The sequence below is a fragment of the Pempheris klunzingeri genome, chromosome 19 (genome assembly GCF_042242105.1).
Source record: "Pempheris klunzingeri isolate RE-2024b chromosome 19, fPemKlu1.hap1, whole genome shotgun sequence".
NCBI classification, from domain to species: Eukaryota; Metazoa; Chordata; class Actinopteri; order Acropomatiformes; family Pempheridae; genus Pempheris; species Pempheris klunzingeri.
Genome location: NC_092030.1, coordinates 13,953,051 through 13,965,636, shown reverse-complemented (window position 1 = coordinate 13,965,636; position 12,586 = coordinate 13,953,051). Strand labels below are relative to the sequence as shown.

General features: G+C 38.1%; 1 protein-coding gene across 1 annotated transcript in view; it reads left to right on the top strand.

The window, feature by feature from the left end:
• Positions 1-12,586, top strand: part of brinp1 (bone morphogenetic protein/retinoic acid inducible neural-specific 1) — a 79,705-nt gene that overhangs the window by 20,384 nt on the left and 46,735 nt on the right. The window contains exon 2 of the mRNA XM_070850241.1: positions 4,703-4,893. Within this exon, the coding sequence (XP_070706342.1) occupies positions 4,703-4,893 (191 nt within the window). The remainder of the gene's footprint in view (positions 1-4,702; positions 4,894-12,586) is intronic.

Genomic DNA, 12,586 nt, shown 5'->3' with positions numbered 1-12,586 from the left:
GGACTGGATAGTTTGCTAAGCGACTAACAGTGACGAACGTCATCTAAAATTTAAATATATCCTTAAACAATTAAACATGCAGCAAAACTGCTCTGTATTGGTGCAAAATCCAACAAGTAAGAAGCTTTGTCAAAAATACAACAGAATAATAATTGTGCTACAACATTTGGTGTATCGGTTTACAGTGCAGCCAAACAAACTGAGAGAAATCTAATTTCCTGCAGTACACAGTGGTGTTGGTTCTCCATGCAACAGCAGTGCACAGTACAGGAGCTGGTCACCTGTCTGAGAAGTTGAAGTTGTGCAGCTCCGATTAAGCCATTGCCCCCCCCCACAATATTTAAAACTGAATTGCAGACTAAAAAATGCAGAAAATAACAGAACATTTTTCATGTGACACGTGACAGCAGAAGTCACCTTGTCTTTCTCAGTTGAATGCTTTTAATGTAAAGAAGCATAAGTAGGACATGTTTGGTTTGCATTAGAGGTATCATAATGCAGCAGTGTCACACTGGGGACACACTGCCGACTTCTACCTGTGCATGACGGCTACCTTAATGAACTCCTGCGGCTCTGCGGTGTCCACACAGACAGTGTGGCTGCTATGGTGTAGCTGCTGTGCTGTCAGCCAGGCAGCCCATCTTTCTGCATTCTACATTTCGCACGCAGGCTGCTCATGACTACTCTGAGCTGTTAATATGTACATTGAAAAAAAGTCCCAACAGGCTCCACTGTGTGACGCACAAACGTTGCTCAGGTAGGCAGTGTTAAGAGAGTGAATGGTAAACAGTGACCCTGATATCAGTCCCGCAATGGCAGATACTGCTACAAATGGCTATTGTAAAAAAAAAAAAAAAAATGTAGTTTGATATCATGAAAATCTTATGGATTATGGATGACAAGTACAATTTGCACAAAATGCAAATATTTTACTTCAAAGCATTTCAAGTACATTGATGCACTGATGGAATGAATGAACTGTTACACCCCTTGTAAACATCAATTAATCCAAAATAATAAAACTGGGACACTGGCAGAAATGCGTTAATACATTCTGTTACATTTTTAATTTGTTTTCATTCTGCCATCTCACTTATGCATTGCATTTTTCATCAAGTTGATTCTCAAAAGAGGAAGTATGTTCATAAGCACTCGCTGTAGTTTGGTTATAACAGGCACAGACACTGATCATAGAAGACACACAAGTTGATATATCTGTGGAAGGAATGCAAAGCAGCGTTTAGTGGCCTTATTGCTCAGGTGTTGACTTTGGCACACTTGTCTTAGTTCTCTCCTTGCAAATTGTAATATTTCTTTTGTATTTGCTTTGTAACAAGTGAGCCGGATATAGAGTGATAACTAGATGTGAAAAATGAAAAATCGAACATTAGTTTTCTTCTTGATTAAGGTTGAAATAGGTGCATGCATGTCAGAGCCACCAGTGCATTCATTACAGCAAATAATCAGTGCTGAAAAATATTCTCATTCTGATCTGTATGAGATGATGAGGCTGGCTGTTTGATGACAATGATGTATTTACTACTAACCACTGTTCATGTTTACCCAACTTAACTGTGCTGAGATATATATTGGAAAGGAATCAAATAAAAGGGGTCTTGGTAGGTTGCACAGGGGGATTTAGTAACTTTAGTTGATACTTCTTCTTCTTCAAAAAAAAAAAAACTCCTGTCAAACTTGCAAAAAAAAAAAAAAAATGTTGCTTGTATAGGAGTAATGGGATCATGACATTCTTCAGCAAATACATAAGGGTGTCAGTGCCATTTAGTGTAATTTACAGGAAGTATTTATAAATTAATTAAGTATTTATTTATGGCTCTCCACATCCATATCACGTATCCTGTATGTTCTGTGGGTTACAGAATCTCTACACAGGAAAATGTAATGTACCCACCCTCCCACACGAGTTACTTGAACACCATAAAGCAATAATCACCTGCGCTCCAATTTTCCTCCTATGCAGCTGCAATGCCATTTATCTCCTCTTAAATTCCTTTGATAGGTCATTAAACTGGTCTTGGAGCTGTGAAGTAAAGCAGTGAATCATATCACAGGTTCCATCTGCTGGCATGCCTAATCTGGGGCAGAAGGGCCCAAGTACATATGGCTGCCATATAAAATTTTATACAATAATTGGCAGTGACGGGGCCATGAGGAGGATTCACTGAAAAGGAATTGATATCAAACAGAGGGAGATAGCAGGAGAGAAGGATCGAGTAAAAGCGCTGGGCAAAAGAAATTTTAGTACATCTGCTGCAAACCTGAAAGTCCCTCGCAGCTCCCCTGGCTTGAATGCTTGCTCCAGATTTCAGAAATAATAGCAACGTGTACCTCTTATAAAGCTACGTCATGGAATGAGAGAGGAGGCTGAATCAGCATGTACTAGAATGAGTGCTGAGCCCTGTACCACCAGATGAGAACTTGTTTCTTTGCAACGCTAAGGAATTGCAAAGTTCTCAAAGCAAAGACTTGTGCAAATCTGCCACAAAGCATTTATTGAATATCTGGTTGGATAGCATTAGTCCATGATGTATGTGATGAGACAGAGTAAAGAAAAAAACATTCGATCATTCATTCACTCTTTCTGATATTGCATGTTCACTTCCTACTGCTCCTTGATTGTACTAAATGTGTAATACTGCCTCCTGTTTGAGTGAGCTGTGAAGACGTTACCTTTGAAATGCTGGCTACATCATGAAGTTGTGTGATTACGAAACAGTCGACTGGCAGAAAGGAACTCAACTTTGAATGCCAATTTACGATGCTGAATGGAGCATTAAAAAGTGCTGTCGTCAAGCTACGCTCAGGCAGACTGACACATCGCTGACTGCGTGTCAGAGAATTCAAACGAAGTAGCCAACGATCAGTGTGAAGGGACCCACCTTTTCATGGCTAAATCATTATGAGGAGCCCTTGAGGGCTGTAAATGAAAGGACTTGAAGGAAGGTTGTTATAAAAACATTGTGCTGTAGCTTTCACCCACATTACTTACTTTTTAAATTAAAAATATTTTTGTAGGGTTGTAACGGTAATATTGAGTTAAAACAACCCTCACAGCGTTTTGCTGTGTTTTTAATGAACTGAGCTGCAGTATATTACACACACACAAAAAAAACTTGACTGGTGCACATAACAGTATAGTATGTAGCTGAACCAACAATTACAATCCAACTGATTCAGGGAGTTAATCTCACCAAGTTTAAGGCTGTAGAATGGCCACATTGTGTGTACTCTGTTCCCATTAGATTCCTTCAATTTCCAAAAAGTTGGTTTGAATTGCAGAAAGTGTTTTTTTTTTTGTATTTTTCTACATCTATTTGTTGGTTGATTTCTACATTGAATTTATATGCATTTATTGAACAGAATTTAATTACAGCAGGCTTTTAGGGTTTTATTATTGAGGTGATGAAGCCTTTTGTTTGTGCTTGGGCTTTTGTTGCACACTTACTATAATTTGGCTCATCATTCATATACTAAACTCTGCATCATTAAATATATCTAAATTCAATCTAAATCTAATTCAGAGGGAATGCTTCACTCAGTAATTAGGAAATTACATTTCCCTGCCTATAGATGAAAAAGAATTTGTTTTGTGCTCATCTCAGCAGTGCGGAGAGTCTAAACTCATCTATACCATCTAAACATGTCACCCTGTGTGTATGCATGCTCACACCTTTTAGGTTAAAGTGTGAGCGTATGTATCACACATCCAATCCTGGTGGTAGATCAACATACACAGAGATGTATGTTTCATAGTGGGGTTTGGCAGTCCATGCAATCCATATGGAAATGGAAACATTTCTGTGATTGACAGAACGAACGGATGATGATGAAAATCACAGCATCCGATTAAATTTGCATTAAGATGATACGTCCTTTAGAGTGAACCAATATATCAGAATTTGTCTTTTGCTGTGCCTTACCCGGGGAAAAAAGAAAGGTGCATGTATTCTATGTATGATGACATGTGTGAACGGCTTGTTTTATGACAGCAACATTTTAACTGGAAAACAAAATTTGCATGCAGCTCTCTACACTGACAATTTTACCACACAAAGAAACCATACACTTAGATGACTGCCTAATCACTAACTTTCAATTCCTGCATATGCAAAGCATTACCCACTGACTCAAAAGCAGAGAGCCTTCTTTTGCATTTCAGACAGCTGAAGAAAGCCTGGTGTTTTTATCCTCAGGGCAGTGTTATTTGGTTTTTCTGTAACCCTCCCTACAGTCTGTCTGTGGAGATGTTTTCTCGATGTGTCTCAGCAGGTGCAGAAGCAAACATTGTGAACATCCACATGGATATTTTCCTGCATTGTTTTATTATTGACACCATGAAGTATATCTTTAACTACATAAAAAAGAAAAGAGTAGAATGATGCACAGCTAAGAAAGTTCTGCTATTTTAGAATTCCTTTTAGGTTTTTGTATTTCTTTTCAAATTAAGGTTGGAGCATTACACAGAGAAACTGATGACTGTCTCATTTTATTATCTAACAGACCACATTGTGCACTACTAGAGTATTGTTTTCCCACAAATGTGATGAAATTAATGAAAAATTCATTTATTTAATTAATACTGTTTTACTGTTTGTGTCGATAGTGCGTATGTATATACCAAGTGTGTATGTATGCACCATGTAATTTTGGTGTGAGCAGTTGTTTACTCTTTTATTGTCAGGGAATTTGCACGTTGGAAGGTGAGGAACACAGCGATTGAGAGAAGGGACCTGATCCGGAACCCAGTGCCACTCATGCCTGAGTTCCAGCGCAGCGTACGCTTGCTGGGCCGCAGACCCACTACTCAGCAGTTCATCGACACCATCATTAAGAAATATGGAACCCACATTCTCATCTCAGCCACCCTGGGAGGTAAGAGAGGTTCACTGGTTTCATTTGCTCTCTTGCTTAACAGTTTTTACACTCTATTTTAAATGCACACTTACACACACACACACACACACACACACACGGTTTATGGTTTGCTTACAAGCTTCATATCAATAAAACTACCTCAACGGCTCAAGTTGAGGTGGCTCCTTTCAGAAACATTTCTTGGACTAAAAATAAGACTTGTCAGTCATGCAACCAGGTTTAAATAGCACAATGGGTGCATCAGGGCTGCAACATATATATGTGTAGGTGGTTTGTTTTCCCCAAATATAGGCATGTAACAATGCGTCCAAGACTTGTTTGTACGGTGTGCAAGAGGAGGCTGAATATTTTTTTAACAGAAAAGCACAATCTTTGCAGAAACGTCACATCAGGTACTCGATTGTTACTTATAAACATGCATATGAATGTGTAATATATTAGTTTTATTAATCAACTATAATTCCTATCCATCATTTTTGATTAAATCGGTAATTAGTTCACCCAGATAGAGTATGCAACAAACTATACAACAGGACAGAACCCTTTCAACATGTTAATTAATACATATTTCTCTTCTCATTTTTATAAACCAACATCAGTATTCAATGAACCCATATGATTATGTTGTGAAGCTGCAAAACAATGGTGTCCAGGATTATTCATCTGCCTATTTGCAACAATGTCAAAAGCACTCAGTGAAGCAGTTTGGGGTCAAGTTGTTCTCCGGGGTGTTGAAAATCCCTCCCACAGCAAAACTACAGCTACAACACAAGAGGGTAGGGCAAAGCAGACCACATGCATTTCCAGAAACCAAATTACTCTTCCAAAGCGAGATTAGGACAACTCAATGTGACCACAGTGAAAGACTAGTACACTTACTGAATCATTTTATAATACACCTTTGTACCAGAGCAGCATTTCCGTGTGTGCTGAGTCTAAACGTTTAGGATTTAGATATACACAGCCAAGAGTTCCACAGCCAAGTCAAAATTTGAATCAGATTTTCAGTGTAATCGTAATTGGGTAGTTACTACAAAATGTAACAGACCTACAATTAAACATGTTGTGAAGGCTGCACTCAGGTGTGTGGATTTGTCAGTTGTCCAGGGTTGGTGACTGGAACTGTCTCCACACTGACCAAAGAGAAGTACCACTCTACTCGGAAGAGGTATTCCATCTTGTCTGGCTTAAGTGGATTTTCTAGCAGGACAATGATGCAAAAATTGCATCAAAGCTATGACAGGACTATCTTATATTCACAGTCGCCAAACTTCATCCTCAACTGAACACATGTGGGAACATTTGATAAGTTAAAAGGCAAAACATTCTGGAAAATCGCGAAAATGAATGCGAATTCTCACAATCTTATTACAATCTATAACATTTTGGAAGCAAGTTGTGGCTGCCAACTACCATTCTACCCAATGCAATGAAGTTGTCTTGTAAGAGAAATGATCAGTCTGTATCTAACACAATACATAATGTATAAATTAAAATTTTGCTGAAGAGGACAAGTTAAAGAAAAGTAATGTGACGAGCCAAATTCAAACACTGAGCAGTGATGTTACATGGTGGCTTAGCCAACTTATCCACAAACACTATTACTTTGAAGGGTTAAATGTTGCATAATAAGTTTAACTTTGTACATATTGCCTGTAGGCATTTCAGCTCCACACCATCTCTAGGCTTACAGGCAAAAATCTAAATTGACATGTTTCCTCAGGCAATATGAAGGATTTGCAATCCAAAAACAGCCAATATTAGGTTTCAGTTACTACAGTATGTGTTGACCTCCAGCCAGAACTTGGAAAAAAAAAAATTCACACAGCCTTGTTTATTGCCCCAAGCAGCATCGCATGCAAATAAAAAGAACAATGCTCTTAGTTGTTTACTTTTTACGTTACACAATGTCCTTTTTATAATGGAAGTAGAAGTGATGACCAGATGCTGATTCCAGGAGACTTGGAAAGAAATCCATCCTCTGAATCAGCTCGCTCAATGCACCAGCATCTAACAACGCAGCGTCAGTTTCATTCACAACACGCCTAGACCATCATAGTCATACATAATCAACATACACAAGATTTAACCTGAAGATAATTTTCCTTTTAAGTACTTGTTGTCATTGACCTTAAATGGGGGATGATGATCATCATATGCATTGCTCTGGTTTATCTAAAAGCACTGAATTATCAAAGAGGATGACAGAAACACTTAGCACAAAGAAACATTGTTTAAGTTTACATTTGATTAAGTCTATTTTTAAGAAATGCTTTCACATTTTGACAATAAGAAAACATCCCCCCAAAAAATCCTACAATTGTTTGTTCCCATTTGTCATCACATTAAACTCCAAAGAACAAATTGTGGAAAGAGAAATAAATGCCTTTAATGGATGATTTCAGTATTTTGGATGTGCTTCCCAAAATAAAAGTTAAGCACCCCTGCTGTCCAAGTCTAAATATAAATGGCTTCTCCCTCAAATCTCTTTATCTTATCTGAAGTTCTAAGGGCTGTATGAAGGCAGCTAACTGTGATTACTTTGCCAAGTGCATTTCAAAGATATAATTAGTAAGATAATCTGCTCTTTTACTTAGGCCCTGTGTTATAATAGAGTATGCTTGAAACATAGCCAAGTAGTTGCTCAAGTTGTGTAAAATAATGTTTGTTGCTTGTTAATATCACGATCAAATACCCTTCCTTAACATAACCCTGCACAGACACACTTACAAATGTAACGCATTTGTTTCAACTTTTCACAAGAAAGATAATTTAGGGTTACGATGAAGAGCGTAGAGATTATGATCAATTTTGCAGACATCCTTTGAACCCATAAAGTATGTGGCGATCCTTTGTATTTAGACTGGATTTAAAACAGTGCCAGTCCTTGTTGCCCAGTCCTTTAGTCTTATAATTACAGAACAAATTCATACAGTTTTTGCATGTCAGCACTGATACTTCAAGAGCAACTGATGTTAAGCATTTAAGAGAAAAGAAATCTGGTAGGAGACTTCTTTTATTTCAAAATATCACCGTCCACTTAATGTCAACCACTAGGCTTTGATAATTTAGCTAAACTATGCAGATGAATATCAGCTGTGAAGGGTCGGATTGCAATATCATATACACGACTCTGTAAGATGATTCATCCTGAGACATTCATTTTAGAAACTGGAAATACGATATTGTGCTGAAACATTATATGAAGGTAAATTATAATTAAGTGTGTATAAGATAGGAAGAATACCACTTCCACAGATTCACCAGGTGGCTAAAATGAGACAATAGATGGGAAAGAAAAAAAAAAAAAAAAAAATTGTCACAAAAATAATCCAAGTATCATTTTCTCCCATAGCATCCTTCTAAATCTCACCGTATTGTATCACCATATATTTTTTCTCCTTCTCTTTACATTTCTTGCATCTCCTGAATTCATTTTTAACCTCTAGTTCTTTTTCTCTACCTCTGAGTTATCACCGTATTTTATTCAACCTTGGGGCCATTTTGTTTAAAGTTATGGGTCAGTGCTCTCTATCTACTACTCTAATCTTAGGACTGCCCATTAAGGAACACATTTATATGAACCAATAAATGGTCACACCAGACTAGTGATAAAGAAAGAAGAAGAGGCTAATTCTGTCTTTAGTCACCTACATTTTGTGGTCTCAAGAATCATTATCAAAAGGGCAAAAGTGAATTTTCCATTTCACCAACCAACGCCAACCGTAAGTTGAGTCGTCAAGTCTAAAGAGCCCCATTAAGGCTCCCCTCCACTGAACTGCATCTATAACTGAGTGAAATACTATTGATTGAACTCGTAAGCTCTGAAAAATAAACCATTCATATTTGTTTCATTTATTTCATACGGCAAGATCTCACTGAGTTTACATGCATACCTGGCAAAACATTACGAGTGTGACATGACACACAATCTTGGTACTAGTTTCCCGATATTCTGCTGACATTTGATGGTGGTAATAAAACAAAAAGCCATATCACTGTGCCTGCAAAGGCAATCAAAACACAACAAGCTAGTAAACACTGATGGAAAATAATAAAATAATAGTTCTGCAAATGCTTTATGGAGATGGAAATGCAATCAACATAATTGTTAGGCTTCAGAGAATACACATATTGCATTTAAATGAGTAACACTGAATGTAAGGTATGGTCAAGTTAGGCTTAGGGAAGGAATACGGTCATGTTTAAGGGCTAGAGAAAGCTGGCTCTCCTTAAAGGATTTAAAGGATTTTTTATATCTCTTTAAATTTTAAATTGGAGTTGATAGATTGCCTCTGCCAGCGTGAACGAGTGAACAAGAATTGGCAGCGAACAGGCTACAATGACTGTATTGTTATCCTTGGGGGCAACAGATCAAAGATCAAAATAAGTCCACTAAAAGTGCCATTGACTGACTCATATTGTTATTCAAAGCTATTCAAAAGTGTCTGACAACATTGCAGCAAAATCCCTACAGACCTGTAAGTTCCAAAAACAGCCGTTTTATCGCTCGGTTCAAACCCACCAGACTCCACTGAAAAATCTGTCATTTTTTTGCTGGCCTGCAGCTCTCTCAATCAGTTAAGTTTGTTGTGTTAGTGTTAACAATCAATCTTTATCTATATAGCGCCAATTCATAACAGCGTTATCTCAAAACACTTTACATAAAGAGCAGGTCAAGACCAAACTCTTTATACTCGTTATTGTGACACAATCTTTGTGTAACATCCAATAACACAAACAAACTAACTGATCGAGGCAGCAGCAGACTGGTCTCTCCTGTGTCCCGCAATGGAGTCTAATGGGTTTGAATAGCAAGATACAACATCAGGTTCCAGTTAAACAAAAAGGAAATTACAGGTCTGTCTCTGTGGGTATCCTTTCTTTAATGCTTTCAGACACTTGGAATTATGATCTGAGCCTGCCAGTGGCAAAAACAAGTACTTTTAGTGGACCTGATTGGCCGCAATTGTCAAAATTACAGCCTGCTCTTCTCAACTGCAGTTCCAGTGAGTTCAAAACTGAAACATGTAAAAATAGGGCCATGTTTTAAAAATACCGGAGTTATCCTATAAGACTTTGCATAGAGTAAAACTTCTCACTTCCTCAGCTATTCTGACTGTAGCATTTTTGGTGAGGACGCTCTCTTTTAATCTTTTCCACCATCCCTTATCCCATTTTTAAATCTCGAGCTGAGTTTAGTACAGTATTAGTCTGGATTTTATGAATAAAGGATGACCTTGTTCTTTGGCTCCTCTTGATGGCAAAAACAATGGTGCCTGTGGTGCCTGGAAGCATTGGGCACCAACACCCATGTGTGACAATAGCTTTTGTTTTGCCTGGATTTAATGAGACCATCTTTTCTGAATATAAAGGTTTATATTTTTAATTTTCCTTTGCCAGTTTTCTGATGCCCATGGAGAGGTGTTGGCCCAGAGTGCAGCAAGGCGATAACTCAGCAATTGTACTGCGGTTGTTGCACTTAAAAAGATTCACAGATTTTATTGGTTCAAAGAAAGGAGCTGACCATATTCATGTCTGACGTCTTTATAAATAACTTAGTAATAATAAAGCTGACACCAGTTTTAACATTTATTGTCTTAGAAAATTGAACCATGTTCATTCAAAACTCCAGCTCTTGGAGTTGGAAATACGCTACTGTAATTTCTCCATTCTGACAAGCTTTTAAGAACTGAAGATTGTCAGTTACTTTTTATTATCACTACTGACTGACAGTGTCTGCTGAAGACATTTGGGGAAATAATTAGCAATCATGCTGTCTGAGCATTTTAACTACCTCATAACACCTGAAGTTGAGTTTCTGGAATATGCGGATGCTTTTAAAGACGGCATCAAGGGATATGTATTTTGAAGTGCAACATATGACCTGACTGCAGCCCTGGTGCACACTGCGCGTGGGAGACTTGAAGTTAAAACAGACCAAACACATCTCAGACTTCCCAACAAAAGACACTGCCACGGTGAGTCGATGCTCCAGAATTTAGAGTTCTGAGGCTGAAACAGAAAACAGTTTGACATAGACGCTTACCATCTCTGGTTTGCCTGCAGCCACTGAGAACAAGACTGTAGGTACAGTATGTTTATTGACATTAGAACCCATATGTGTCTAGGGCTTCACAATGAGTCACTGCACAACCAAAATATAAATATATAGCCTAGAAATGCTAGATGAAGGTGTTGTTAACAGAGGAAGTGTGAAGGACAAATGTGCAATTTTGCTAAAGCTGCGAGGGACATATTTCACCACATCTGTCATTCCCACTCCCTCGTATGTTTGAAATCAGTTTTCCACGTTAAGCGAGAGTGTGGCCGTTTCACTGTGAATTCCGCTGGTATTTGAACAGCGGGGTCTGGAGCATTTGATTTGAGAGACAGAAGGGATGCAGAAGTGTTCAGGGAAGTGCAGGAAGACAAACGTCAACTAAAGGTCGTTGTCCTGCGTACTGGACTAGGGGGCAAAAAGATGCACTTCCATCTGTTAAAGGGAGGCCACGCAAGTTTTGCTGACCAGCAGCCGCTCTGTGTACAGGTGACAAGTACAGCATAATGGTGAATGCTTATACATATTGTAACAGTGTGACAAGGAGAGAGGAGTCACCAAGTCAGTGAACACACTCAGTAAAATCAGCTACACGATATCAACCTCAATTAGCTAATATTTACCACCATAAGTTAGTGGTCATGACGGATCAAAGAAAGGTTGTATCAGCATAACCCCTGAGCCATTACTCACACTTACTACTTTTTTTTTTCCACCTTCGATGAGCAACAGAATATCACATGTAGGAGGGACTGTGTCTTGGCTCTGAAGATTTAGCCTCCTACTCTGTAGTAAATACACATCCTATATGACTGGATCAGAGTCTTGTTCTCTGCAACAGTCTTATGCGCTCAGCACCGAAGAGGAAGAAGTAGCTTATTGAAATGACTTGTGGTCACTGAAGCCTGAGGCTAGAGTTCATATGCAGAACACTGGCTGTGCCCTGAGTTGTTGTGGAAGACTACCCAGCTGTCATAACTACCTTTTGCCACATCATTCTTGAAACTTTGTGTAGTTGCTGTTGTTCTGCTGCCAGCATAAAAGGTACAGGGTATAATTGGGCATTGAGAGCGTAGCTATCTCAAAGCAACAGCCGCCGCTTTCAGAATATCTTTTGCATAAAGCAGGGACAATCTAGTTATAGTTGAGGAAATTGGTTCAGTTCATTCCTCTATGTATTTGAATTGATTGTGTGTATGCAGTTATTATGTATTTTAGTTTAGAAAGTCTTATCCACCTGCTTTCAAGGGGAAATTATCACGCAATCAGTAGCCAATTATTTATTACATTTTTTTTCCGATTAAAGTGAGAAAACAAAGCTTTCGGTTTCCATAATTGGCTCAAACTGGGATTTAATGCTCTCTACTGTGGTCTGTTGTGACTTACACAGATTATGAAGCATCTTTTTTTGTTTGTTATGTTTAGAATATAGCTATAGTCATTCTAAACGCAAAACAATAGGTTATTATTATGATGGGGTCAGTTTCCTGAAATTCCCAAAAATTCTGCACAATTTTACTGAAAAAATGAAGCAGAATATGTTCTGATGTATCTGACTGCATTTCTGTATGTATTCTGTAAATGTAAATGGTTTTATTTAAAAAAAAAAAAACCCAAATCAAAACAAAA